Source organism: Olea europaea, chromosome 11 (assembly GCF_002742605.1).
Source record: "Olea europaea var. sylvestris chromosome 11, O_europaea_v1, whole genome shotgun sequence".
Classification (NCBI taxonomy): Eukaryota; Viridiplantae; Streptophyta; class Magnoliopsida; order Lamiales; family Oleaceae; genus Olea; species Olea europaea.
The window spans coordinates 3,933,389-3,947,553 of NC_036247.1; the positions used below are offsets into that span (position 1 = coordinate 3,933,389).

At 35.1% G+C, this 14,165-nt stretch overlaps 2 protein-coding genes across 2 annotated transcripts in view; both read right to left on the reverse strand.

Annotated features, from left to right (window-relative positions):
• Window positions 1–4,046: 4,046 nt before the first annotated feature.
• Window positions 4,047–7,506, reverse strand: LOC111403035 (protein ESKIMO 1-like). The gene is made up of 5 exons (XM_023031380.1): window positions 6,656–7,506; window positions 6,394–6,565; window positions 5,152–5,351; window positions 4,895–5,053; window positions 4,047–4,665 (listed from the first exon to the last, which is right to left on the reverse strand). Exons 1-5 carry the CDS (start codon window positions 7,285–7,287, stop codon window positions 4,317–4,319), a joined length of 1,512 nt encoding a protein of 503 aa, XP_022887148.1. The 5' UTR covers window positions 7,288–7,506; the 3' UTR covers window positions 4,047–4,316.
• A 4,474-nt stretch (window positions 7,507–11,980) lies between these two features.
• LOC111403036 (gibberellin 2-beta-dioxygenase 4) overlaps window positions 11,981–14,165 on the reverse strand; it is a 9,088-nt gene continuing 6,903 nt past the window's right edge. Inside the window, exon 2 of the mRNA XM_023031381.1 lies at window positions 11,981–12,484. Coding sequence (XP_022887149.1) covers window positions 12,188–12,484 — 297 coding nt within the window. The 3' untranslated portion in view covers window positions 11,981–12,187. The remainder of the gene's footprint in view (window positions 12,485–14,165) is intronic.

Sequence of the window (14,165 nt, forward strand, 5' to 3'; positions counted from 1 at the left end):
TCATAGTGAAATTGAATCCATACTACAAAATCAAACATGAGAATTAGTAAACCTTTCTCCCGATAATAAGCCATTGGGATGTAAATAGATTTTCAAAAGGAAATTAAAGTAGATGGATTAATTGACAAATATAAGGCTAGATTTGTCGCGAAAGGCTACAAGCAAAAAGAAGATCTTGATTATTTCGATATTTATCCTCCCGTGACAAGAATCACTTTTATACGTATGCTTATTGCGATAGCAACGTTGAATGATTTAGATATATATGAAATGGATGTTAAAACGACTTTTTTGAATGGTGAATTAGATGAAGAAGTTTATATAGAACAACCTGAAGAATTTGTGGCCTTAGGACAAGAAAAGAAAGTATGTCGACTTGTTAAATTACTTTATGAATTAAAGTAGGCTCCTAAGAAATGATATGAAAAATTTGGCACGATTATGATGTCAAATGATTTCAAAATTAACGATTGTAACAAATGTGTTTATATCAAGAACACTCAAAATAGTTACATCATGATATGTTTATACGTAGTGACATGTTGATTATGGGTAAAAATGATATCATAATTCAAACTACAAAAAGGATGCTAAAATAAATTTGAAATGAAAGATTTATGTATGGTTGATGTTATATTAGAATTAAAAATTCTAGAACATCCGATGGTCTCATATTGTTTCAATCACATTACATTAAGAAGATTCTTGATAAATTAAATAAATATGATATTATCCCTATGAAAACATCTATGGATGTTAGTATGCATCTTGTTTCCAATACTGGTGATAATAAGTCTCAATTAGAATATTCTCGTATTATTGGCAGTTTAATGTATGTCATGAACAGCACACGACCTGATATTGCTTATCCCATTAGTAGCTAAGTCGATATACGAGCAATCCAAGCACTAATCATTGGAAAGCAATTGTTAAAGTTTTAGGGTATTTAAAATATACCAAAAACTTTGGATTGCACTATTCAAGATATCCAGTAGTACTTGAAGAATACTATGTTGCAAATTGGATATTAGATACAAAAGACTTCAAGTTAACAAGTGGATATGTTTTTACACTTGGAGATGCTGCAGTATCATGGAAATCTTAAAAACAACACGTATAGCTAGATCAACGATGGAATCCGAATTCATTGTGTTAGACAAAGCTGGAGAAGAACTCGAATGGCTACGGAACTTTCTAGAAGATATTCCATGTTAGATAAAACATGTGCCTACTATATGTATCGATTGTGATAGTCAATCAGCAATTGGTAGGGTACAAAATGCGATGTACAACGATAAATCTCGACATATACGTTATAGACACAATACCGTTAGACAATTGATCTCTACTGGCATTATCTTTATAGATTATGTGAAATCAAAAGAGAATATTGCAGATTCGCTAACTAAAAGTTTAACAAGAGAGCAAGTCGAAAGTTCATCGAAGGGGATGTGATTAAAATCGATAAAATAATCAAAAGTTTCCATGGTAGCAACCCAACCTAGTTGACTGGAGATCCCAAGATCTAGGTTTAATGGGACAATTGAACTGTGAAAACTTAGTACGCACTGTGGAGATTTTTACTCCTACCCATTCCTATGATGAGTCAGTGCCTAACTGCCACGAAATATGTTAAGTTACGCTATAATGGTTTCTATATCTTGATTCGTTCAAGTAGAGTATAGCAGAATACTCTTTATAGAAACTACCTATGTGGGTGAGAAGGGACCGCTTCTAAGAGAATTAAGTGAAGATGAATTCTTTAAAAACACTCATAAACCAGGAGGCGTCCAAGGTCAAAATGGACACAAACGTGAGAACCAACTATGTTCGAAGAAAATTGTGTGACTTCTATTGTCTAGATTTACATGCACGGACGACTGTTCAAAGCAATTTGCTACTGATTGACTAAGTAAATCCGATATATTTTATTAGGGAAAGTTCAAAGTCTTTGGCTACTTATCTTGATGCAGTTTTATTCAATTTTACTTCGATAAACATATTGGATATTGTTGTTTGGAAAAAGGTCGATGTATTTCATTCAGGTGGGGGATTGTTAGAAAATGGTTAGTGAAATGTGTCAACTTTTAGCCCAAATTTCAGCGAGACCCACACTTTAATTGATTCGGGACCTAGCGTATTCACGTTTTACTTCGCGAGATGATTAACGTGATATATTTATTTGTTAAAAAATATTTAGAATTGAGTGTTAAAGCAACCCACTTGAAACTATAAATCATGGAAGAATTTGATTTGCTAAACATTTATCCCACATAGAAAAGTTAGGAAACTTTGGTATGGTTTATATGATGGAAGTTTGGGAATTGGGTTTGGACCCCAAGGGGTACCAATAGTTTTTGGAAGGGAGAAGACATATACATATACCCTATCGGGTTCAATCATAAACCCACACGCGTGCGTCGTCGTCACCTGATCGGTCAGCTCGACTTGGCACGGCATAGCACGAGCACATGCCCGTGCCCAAGTCCGAGACCGGTTTGGTTCGTGTTTGGATGTGGGTGGGTCCTTACACTATATTAAAATTTTGGACAAAATTTATTTGAATTTTTGGGCCAAATTGTAAATAATCAAATTCTTAGGTACTTAATGAAATTAATTTTGGCTTATTTCTGGGTAATTTTTGTTGGTCTGGATGATCTGTTAAACAATCGTCTATTAATCGACCAAACAATTGACTGTTAACCGACTAAACATACACAATATCGAACGAACATATCTATTTGAGTTTTGAAGGCTGCCTAAATAGTGATGATTGTTTTGGAGGATGTTCAAATGACTACGAACAAGTCTATAACTAGTTTGCCCCACTGCCAGAAAAATTACACCATTTTCATTGTAAATATTCTCTGCATTGAATCTCATCCTCCCTCTCTCTTGTTCTAATGTCATTTTCGAAGTTAAAACACTTCGTTGCGTTCCTTGGAATTCCTGCAGATTGCTGTGCTACTTCCGTAAAAGAGGAAAGTCGTTTTGTCCTTGAAAACGATTGCTAGACGCCTTAGCACCACTGAAGGCAGTAATTTCATTTTAAAGAAATATCGTGAAATGGGTGGGTTCGAATTAATCTTTCTGATCCTATTGATCGTATTGTTACGCTGTTCAAAATCACGTAAGGTAACTTTGTCGGATTGTTTAGACGGAAAAACTTATTCTCCAGGAACAATAATATATAGTTATAAATAAAGTTTGACCAACTTTTTAGTAAGAAATAGCTTTATCAAACAAGTTCTAAGTGAATCTTTGCTTATGATAAGATATTTTAACTCATGTGCAGTATATATACTTAGGGGGTGTTTGAGCCACATTTTTTTGGTAATAATGCATTCTTAAATAATGTATTGATGAGAAATGTGTGGTTAAAAAATAAGGAAATTTTTTTGATCTGTGTGTAACATTATTTTATTAAAGAATATGTGGTTGAAATAATGTCAAATTACTATTTAAGAATGTATTTTTTTGGTATAATGTGGTTTAAACACCCCCTTAATGAAAATTTGCTTAATATAAGACATTTTAAGCTCGACATAAACATTTCTTAGTATGGGTTAAGTGAACTGAAGAATACTTCGACAAGATCACAATGCATAACAATATTTTAAAATGATGTAGGATAATGTACCAAAAAAAAGGACTAGACAATCTCGACGGTTCTTATACAGAGAGGTAATATTGTCTCTATTTATTATGATCTTCTAGTTATGCTAGTAGTGTAGCCTCTCCCAGGTCCCAATAGCACTAAATTTTTGGCAACAAAAATAAAAAATAAAAAAAATAGTTATAACTTGATTTTGAAGTTGAAAATTAAAATGTAGGTGTGAGTGTAATTTCCCCATAATAAAATAATTAGTTAGCCAAACCAACCAGGCTAGCCACAATATTGGGCTATGCCTGGACCATATTTTTCGATGGGCTAGATCAGCTCTATGTGCAGACACGCTTAGGCTTGATCCAGGACAGTCCCCAACCAAGTAACAAAACGATTTAACATAGTTACAGTTTGGTTTAATTATTTTCTTAGAAACAACTTTTCCGAGGGTAAACATATTTTTCAAAAATTTTCGAGGGTACAATTGAGGTCTCAACGAACTTGGATTTACATGGGCTGAATGAAACTACTAATCATCAAACAGGAAGCCCAACAAAGTTGGAGAAATTACATGTAAAGACTAACAAATTTTGAGCTCATAGGAATGCTGTACCAACAGACAATCAAAATCTTAGGTGACATGTTAGACACCAGGACATATTAAACAAACAGATCACATGTCTAAGAATTCATCCAGACCTAGAGAGGGTCAAGAACGCAATATAATACGTGTATAGAGGAACTCGTTCCATATGTCGGGCAAACCTGGTAAGCACCAATGGATGCAATCTGCGAATGTTGCTGGATCAGCTTGCTGTTCGGGGGTCAGCATCTTGCCTTGGCGAATGGTGTGAACTGAGGTGTGTGCATCTTTCCGATACTCGGAAAGGGTGGTTATGTTGAGGAAATAGACAGGCACTTTCATTGATTTGGTAATATTTACTGCAACTCTAAATAGCCTGCGGTCTGTGCCCACATTCAGTGGCATCGAGGTGTTGAGAATTGGGGTTGTTTCTAAAGCACATTTTATGCCATGTGGATTTTCCCAGTCCAAGCTTCTACATCAGGTGTACAAGAAAATGAAATCCAAATTATAATAAATACTTGTTAAATTAAGTTCTAAAGCAGTAAAACTTATAAAAATATGGAATTCAAGAGATCGAACTATGGGTTTTTTACCTAATAAAACTTATATACATGCAAGTAAAGGAAAGAATATCTATAGAATGTAAAATATCAAAAGTTAACTTCTAAGCAAAGAAAAAGGCAAGGGACTTTAGGCCTTACTTGATGTGAAGAGGAGACATGCTCATGAAGAAAACTTGAGTTCTATTAGGATTTATGTTCTTATCTACCCACTTAGACCAGGTCCTCAAAACTCTCTCATAGGCCACAGGCCTTTCAATTTCATCATACTCTGTCGACCCTTCATCGAATGACCCTCGCCTGTTTGGTTCGTCCCCATGATCAAAGATGGAAAATCATCAGTTTATCTTTATGTACATATTGATCATGACTAAAAACATGGGATTCTATATACTTACAGAACTTTCATTGAGAAAGTGTTCATCCACCATATATATGTATTGAAAATGAGATAGTCAACATTTTTCCAATTCTTGCCATGCTTTTTGATTGATTCAGGCATAATGATCCGGTTCAAAATGCTGTGCATATTGGGATCATCTGAATTTGACTCTACCAAAAATGGAGCCCAGTAAAACTCTACTGTAGCATTATAATCCTGCAAGAAAGTGAAAAATTAATCTTAGAAATTGCTAATCCAATTAGGTGAAAGGTGGTTGATACTTGTACACACTATTTCAACTACTCTCTATTCATTCCAAAAAGTGGGACAAACTTTACCTCGTGTAACAATTATGATTCAATTTGTAAAGGTCCCTTATTGTGACAAATCATGAATTAAATGCAATAATTCCCAAGAAAAATTAACAATTATCGAATCAATCAAGTTGTTGTTGGAAGAATTTTGTGAATAGTGACGCCGAAATAAGTATAATGATGGTGACAAAGTCGAGGCAAGAATTGGACTCTTTGTCCTTAAGTCGAATTTGCCCCGCAACGGTGCCTACGGATTTCGGCAATCGACTCCCAAAATACAACGGCTACACTTGTGTTTGTAGCACTCCAAAACACAAGTACAACGAACCAAATGTAGGCTTATGTACTCCACAGATGAAATGAAAGAAAATCAAAATAAATGAAATGATTTTGATTTTGGATAGAAGAGAGGATGAGAGACGTTTTTGCATATCAAACTGTGAGGAATAGGACACCCAAAGGGTCCTATTTATAGACCATGAAGGGGTGTGGACGAAATGGTTGAGGCCAAACCATGCACCCTTTCCAAACAATGCACCTTTATGAAAATGTGTCTATTCACTAATGGTTGAGACCTTTTTTCGTAATTTCTCATTCATCCAATATTGGTTTTCGAAATGTCAAATATACCCTTCAATACATGCAGAGAAATCAAAATTCTCTTTCGGGGGCGTTGCCCTCGACCCCCCACGAGGGGCGCTGCCCCCTCGACCCTCGCGACCTGACCGGACAGGTCGATCCCCGTTTGTGCGCCCCGAAGCGGCGAAGTGACAAACAATTTTGCCTAAACGGATTGAGTCGAGCTTTTGAGTATTTGGCCGAATTCGATACAAACTTTAATCGATTTTCAATTCTCAATTTATTTAACCAATATCCAACAGTTGTCAATGTACACATTGATTAACAATTATGGAAAATATGTTCCCAACGATCATAGCAAATACCTCGACTCGGAAAACAGATAAAGAGCCAGACTTGTTCAAGCTCTTTCGTTCTGGAGGGACAACGGATTGGACGAAACAAATCATTGATTCCCATTGGTTCCGATTCAAGGAGTCCCCAACAAACATGAGCCTCTTGTTCCTCAGTTTTTCAAGCAACAATCTTGGCCTAAATCTTGGTCACAAAAGCCATGATCATAATTAATACCAGATTATAAACTTAAATCAATCAAAAAAACTTCTAGGTAGAAGATTTAATGCTTACTTGGGCAGAGAACAATCTCTGGGCTGCCACCTCCAATTCTGATACAAAGAATCCTTCCTTCCATTCCTCATACAAGTCACCTGGGCTGTAAGAAATTCACATTCATCTTCTTTATACAATGGGTGTGTGACATTATCAAAAACCCATTGCCCCGTAAACAAATCACAATCTTCAGGAGGCAATTCAATTTCCTCCTCCTCTTCCTCCTCTTCATCGACGGTGTCGTCGTCATCAACTGGCAATTTAATTTTCTGTTCTTCTTCTTCTTTTCCTTTTTCATCTTTCCAGCTCAAAGATTCTTGTTTCTGATCATGATCAGAATCGGAAGTTTCTATCTCCGTCTCCACTACAGTTCTTGCATTTAGAACAACTGAAACAGTGGTCCGATCACCAACATTCTTGGAGGGCTCTTCTTGAATTTCTTGGCCGGCTACCTTAGGCCTAGAAAAAGGGAACTCAGCAATGGATTTCACGTCGTCGTTGTACATGAAACAACCGAACAAGAAAATCGAAACAGCCAAGACGAAAATAGAGAGATTACTACCCTTGAGGCCTCCGGTGGCGGGCTTCATGGAGAATGATACGGTGGAGAAAACTGGTGTGAATTTTCGGCGGTGCGAAGGCTGCTGCATGACAATACAGAAGAATGGTGAGAGGGAAATTTACGAGACGAGAAATAAGAGTAGAATGAGAATATAAGAGAGGGATACAAACTTTTTTTTTTTTTTTTTTAGATATCTTTAATGGAAAATTTTGGTGAAATGGGATTTTCTTGAAGATGCTGAAACTGATTTGGTTATTGATGGCCGGAGGATTGTCATTCTCAGTTGCTTACTACTAGTCCTTTTCTAACTACTACAGCGACTACTTTCTTCATACTCTGGCACGGACGAGAGTAAAATCTTTCTTTAAGCAATTGTCTTTTTCAACGGTTAGTGGGTAAATTTAATTTTCGGGGTGTCTGATTTTAAAGAATTTTAGAATATTACGAATACTACCGAATTTCGTGAATTTGAATAGATTGTCACAAGATTCATAAAAATCTCATTAAAAATTGTAAAATTTCAAATGAGTTTGTTAAATGTATTTTTAAGCTTGAAATTCATCCAAATATTTTGAAATCTCTTTATTAAAGAAATTCTTATAAATCCACGAGTTAGTTAGGATATCTAAATTTTAAAAATTTCATTGCAATTCATTAAAATCTTAGTTGAGAACACTTAAAATTTAATGAATTTTAATAAAATCCATTAATATCTTAATTGGGAACACCTGAATTTAAAAATATTTTTAAAATCCATTAAAATCTCAATTAAGGATATCCCTAAAAATCTCAACTTGGTCGTCTAACTTTAACTTATCTTGATTAGGTCATTGAACTTTAATTTACTTTCAAAAGTAGTCACTCATTAATCCCATATACTAAACTTCATGTCATAATACAGTGATCCCACGTGAATGTTAAAAATTAAAAGCAATGTCATGTCTTGCGTTACGAGTAACGAAGCCCTTTTTTTTATGCCCATTATAAAGAGAAATTGGGGGAAAATGATGTTTTGAATAATGAGTTTTTTTTTTTTTGGTAAAATGTGTTGTTGAAAAGTAGAAAATTTTGGATATACGTGCAACATATTTTATTGTGTGAATGTGTGATTAAAAATGAATATAAAAAATAAAAAGTTTTAATTTAAAGAGAGTCGAACACGGGCTAAATCATGTTTAAAAGTCAATATTACTTGATTTGATGAGCGTACTTGGAGCTCATTTCATTCATTATATCAAGATTTTGCAACAAGGATATTATCAGGTATCATTTTACCTCAAATGCAAGTGTGATATCAATGGTTCCACACCCCTAAGGCAAAAACGCCAAAGAAAATGTTCTAGTCAAGTAGAGAGCTTTTGTTCTCTTTCATTGACTGACTTTGGGATTTCCTCCCTTCACTAACTTTCGTGCAACAAGTTATAGAGGTAAATCAGTCAAACGTGCTCTGTTCACAGACTAAAACTTCTCGTAGTGTCAGAGCTAATCGAATTGAAATACCTTATATAGTTAAGATCGTGTTGGTTGAATTCATGAAAAGAGAACAAATTGAAACCAACTGAAGATGAGACGTTAAATTTAGTAAGAGTTAATACAACATTACAATTGTATTAAGAGTCATGTTTGGAATATTGATTGGATTGTAACAAGTTGAATTAGTTCATACACGAAAGCTTTAGACAATTCTTAACGAGATGGAGATATTTGTTATATTTGGCTTTCGTGTCGTTGGGGAACTTTTTCTGTTGACCATTCCTTGAGATTTTGATCACACGGTGTTTTTAAATACTGCTTGCATCTTAATAAATTCATATAGATTCTATTTAAAAATTCATTGAACCCTACTTGACAGAAATACAATGCTGCCGATTTTAAATAAATTTTGCATATAACGTTACTTATAGGAATCCCGCAAAACTAATCATTTTTTCGCTTAATGAATATTCGATACCTAATTCTTTTAAAATAATCAGATTCTAAAATAAAGTAAATAATATATTTCAAAATAAAAATTTCAAGAAAAGATATTCAAGAATTAAAGTATAAAAAATATCAATTACAGGTAAGGACGTGAGATCTATGTTCTTAACGTTCGAAAACAAGTTTCGTGGAAAATAACATTGATAGACCCAGTTGGTCAATACCCACCTAATCAAATTATATATTTTTATCCTTTGGCTTTTCTTATATTTAAACAAGTTGGTTATTGCGTGGGGTACCCTGAAATATAGAAAACTATATAGTTAGTGGTAACAAACCCACCTTTTTTATGATCAAGTAGTTAGTATAACTGGCTAAATAATAATTAAATAAACAAAGATTGGTTGTTAATTGACATGATTGCACAACGATATTTGGATCACAAATTTTATTTTTAATATATTTAAAGTCGACTACGTCATCAAATAATCACACAAATCATATACTTCTTAATCTTTTAGCATTTTATTTTTAAATTACATCTCTCTTATAATATTTACAAGATGAATCATTGTAAAGGGATATGATATGAGGAGCCACATGATGGATTCCTATTAAGACTTAGGGTCCATTTTAACAAGGTCCGCCATCTTTATAAATTGATATTTATTTCGATATTAAACCGATGTGGGATAACACATCCCTTAATAAACCCCCTCAAGATGGTGGCTCATTTGAGCAGACCAATCTTGAAATCCATGAGATGGCTCTAATATCATGTTAAGACTTGATGTTCATCTCAATAAAGTCAATATTTATTAAGTGAAGAAGTCCAGGATCTTTATAAATTGATATTTATTTCGATATTAAATCGATGTGGGATAACAAATCCCTTAATAATAACCTCTTTGGTTTACCCAAAAATAATTACTAAAAATTAGAAAGGATTAGATAGATGCTTGTTAAGATGTTAATTGTGGTGGATGGGTAAGACTAATTTTCACCAAATGGCCAACGAGATTCGTCAAGTGTAGCTGCAAAGGGAGGGTAGTCCATTTTTAACATGTACCTTCTGAACTGCATTTTTAGCGTTCGAGCATCAAACGGGTAATCAAGTCGGATTTAGCCGTTTACTACACTATAATTTTCATATGGTCTTTCCTTGTCATCAACAATCCGTCGAAAAATAAAGACTACGGAAGGAATGTTTGTATGTGTGTGTATGTATTTGTTTGACGTCACTCACATATTGTTTTTAGTCCAAGTTATGACTACTATTTACATATATACAAACTTAAAATTAAACCATTATGCAAACTATTATTGGTTGGGAAACTTTTAGTCAATTTTTCCATTTGGAAAGGTGCTTAGGTCTTTGTTTCTTCAGCGCACCTGTGCTTCGTCCCCATCTTGAACTTTAATTTAATTTGTTTAATTGGATTACTGAACTTTAATTTAATTTTAAATTTCATCACTGTACCGCATTCTGTCACCTATTATCCCGGCCCCAACTAATAGAAATTGCATAGTATAGTGGCAGTCATATTGTATTTGATCTTTCACATAATCATTACATTACACCTTACAATTGAAAATGGTAAAATACATGTTAATGTCAATACATTAAAAGGTAAAATGTTATGTTTTATTTTAACATTTTAATGACATGGCATAAAAGTAGCTTGAAATGTCACACATCGATTAAGTAGTTTTCATCGAATCCGCAAGACAATAGGTGACAAAAAGTGGTGAAAAGTGCAATTTCAATGACCATACAAAAGTAACAATTTTAAAGGTTGAGGATGAAAAGTGCAAGGAAAAAGGTTTTGAACTAAAATTTGCAATTTTAACATTGACAAATATTCTTTGCCTCTCAGTATTGTTTACGTGCTTTCCATCTGACGTTAGTTCAACAACTATAAACATTGAGCACTGAAACGTGTGCCCTTCTGAAAAAAGGTGAGTAAGGTTTGGACTAAATTTGTAATTTTCCCAATAATTTAATTATAGGAAGACCGAACATTTCATAGTCATGACCCCGCCCAACAACATTTTTAAAGAAAGGCCCATCTGAAGCAGGGTGCCCAGCAGCGAGTTCCCCTTATTCAAACGGCTGCATCTGGCCCACTTAGATTCGCTCAATGGTCCATGTCACTGATAGGCTCAGTAGAGTCGTTTGATTCACAAATACTATCTAACACTAATGAAATTGAACACTAATTTAAATGTCAGTATATCATAAATTCTATTAAATGTGTCATAATTCCTTATATTTAATTGAATTTTTAATTTAATGTCACTTATACAGCTGCCAACGAAATTGATTTTAAACACGCATGATGCTAAATAACATCTCTTGTTTCACATCGTCAAAGTATCCTCTCCCTTATTCATTCAAAGCCTAGTTTCCTTCATTGGTGTCACCTCTTTACCCGCTCAGCCTTCTTAGTAGTGCATGTAATCACATTACAATTATCGAAACTGCTAGAGTTTTAGCACCTCCGTAACTGCACCAACTACCGACTCCTTAGGACCACTGGCCATAGGGTGCCTTTAGAACAAGTATTCATCTTCGGTTTGTTCCATATATAAGCAACAAGAACAAAATAATGGAGCATTTTCACAAACAATTTCTTGCTATAAGCCAGAAATTTTTACCCAATCTTATTCTATTAAATTCTGTCTAAGACCTATGTATATGTAGCCCCATTCTCTTGGACTTTGGCTCATCGACATCGTTCTTGAAGGGCTTACCATGAGCACCCCCCCCCCCCCCCCCCCCCCCGCCGGTGGGGTTTCTGTCAGGAAGGCAGTCAGCCTCCATGTTATTTGAGCAAAACCCAACTCCCAATACCATCACATAAGCATAAGCCAAAATATATGATATACTTCCAGAATAACAAAATGTATATAAAGCATAGAAAATCAAAAAGGTCTGCATATTCAAAAGTTACTCCAATGAATTCAGGTTGGCGGTCTACGATGTTTCTGTGTATCGAAACGAGCAGCAAGCGTGTCATGGTCAGGCAATTTGGGATGCACACTATCCTGTGCCTAGACAATGACACTTAAATGCGGTACCTCAAAAGTGGATCTTTACGAAAAAGACGCTCATGGTAGACTCTCCATGCATAATCCTCGAAAGAAAATGAGTGGAAAAGCATCTCTTCTCCTGCGTCCTCAGAACAACAGTCATCATCTTCGTTTTCTTTCTCCTCAATGCCATTCATAGCTAACTTGGGAATAAGGGCAGAGACTGTGCTTTCAATGGGGAGGGTAATTAGCAGAGACATTGAACTTTTGTCATCACCCGATACAGGTAACGCTCTTCCTCTCACTTTCTTGAACTTTCCATTACTCCAAACCTGTCAAACATTTAAATACCTTTTAATTTCTATAGATAAGGAATTTCCATTGTGGACACATCAGATTGATAAATATCTTAAATGACAGCATTTTTCTTCTCCAATGTATACATAATTCTTGAACATGCTTAGTCCACAATGAATCCTTTCACATTTCGTATAAGTAGCCCTCTAATTGAAGTCAACTACATTTCATGATTTGAAGCGATCAGCGTAGTCTTAAAGACCAAACAATTTTTAAGGATTTGATAGTTTATAATTGGACATGTATAGAAGAGAAGTGTACGCCTTAAATAACTTGTTGAGGTTAAATATGGAGATAGCTAAGCATGAAAAGAATTCACCAATTTGAATGCTAATAAATGTTGGATGAATTTTGTGAATAGTGACGCCAAAATAAGTATAATGATGGTTTGTAAATCCGTGCCGAAAATTGGACAAAGTAACGGCAAATAAAACACAAACAAGAAGAAGAAGAAGAAAGTAGGGACAAAGCCGAGGCAAGAGTTGGACTCTTTGTCCTTAAGTCGAATTTGCCCCGCAACGGTGCCCACGAATTTCGGCAATCGATTCCCAAGATACAACGGCTACACTTGTATTTGTAGCACTCCAAAACACAAGTACAACGAACCAAATTTAGGCTTATGTACTCCAAGGATGAAATGAAGGAAAATCAAAATAAATGAAATGATTTTGATCTTAAATAGAAGAGAGGATGAGAGATGTTTTGCATATCAAAATTGTGAGGAATAGGACACCCAAAGGGTCCTATTTATAGACCATGAAAGGGTGTGGACGAAATGGTTGAGGCCAAACCATGCACCATTTCCAAACAGTGCACCTTTATGAAAAGGTGTCTATTCACTAATGGTTGAGGCCAAACCATGCACCCTTTCCAAACAATGCACCTTTATGAAAAGGTGTCTATTCACTGATTTTCGTCCTTTTTCGTAATTTCTCATTCATCCGATATTGATTTTCGAAATGCCAAATATACCCTTCAATACATGTAGGTCGATCCCCGTTTGTGCGCCCCGAAGCGGCGAAGTGGCAAACAATTTTGCCTAAACGGATTGAGTCGAGCTTTTGAGTATTTGCCCGAAATCTATACGAAGTCACTTTAATTGTTTTTCAATTCTCGATTTATTTAACCAATATCCAACAATCCCCCACATGAATGGAAATTCCTCGATATGCGCAACACAATGCGAATGCAATGCAAATGAAATGCAGACTCTAACAAATGGAGTACACACGACAAGTCATAGTATCAAGATAGGTAGCTTGAACCTTCTTTAGTTGAATACAATCGGATTTACTAGACTAGTTGGTGAACGCGATGTCTTGAACCATCCAGCCGTTCGTGTAAAACCAAACAACTGTACCAACACCATGACTCATCTAACCTATTCGGTTCTCATGGTTGAGTCCATTTTGGCCCTGGACAACTCTTAGTTTCATAAGTGCTCTAAGAGAATTAAGCCTCGAATTCTCGTAGAAACGGCCCCATTTCACACTTATATAGGTGATTTCATACCTTCCTATCTCAAGGTTATGAATCATTAAAAGTATATATGTATACTTATCCTTATACACATTTTACATAGCACTTTAAATTTTAGGAATGGGAATAAGTGCTTTATTCCGAATCATTTATGACTTAGTTGTCCCATTGAACCAA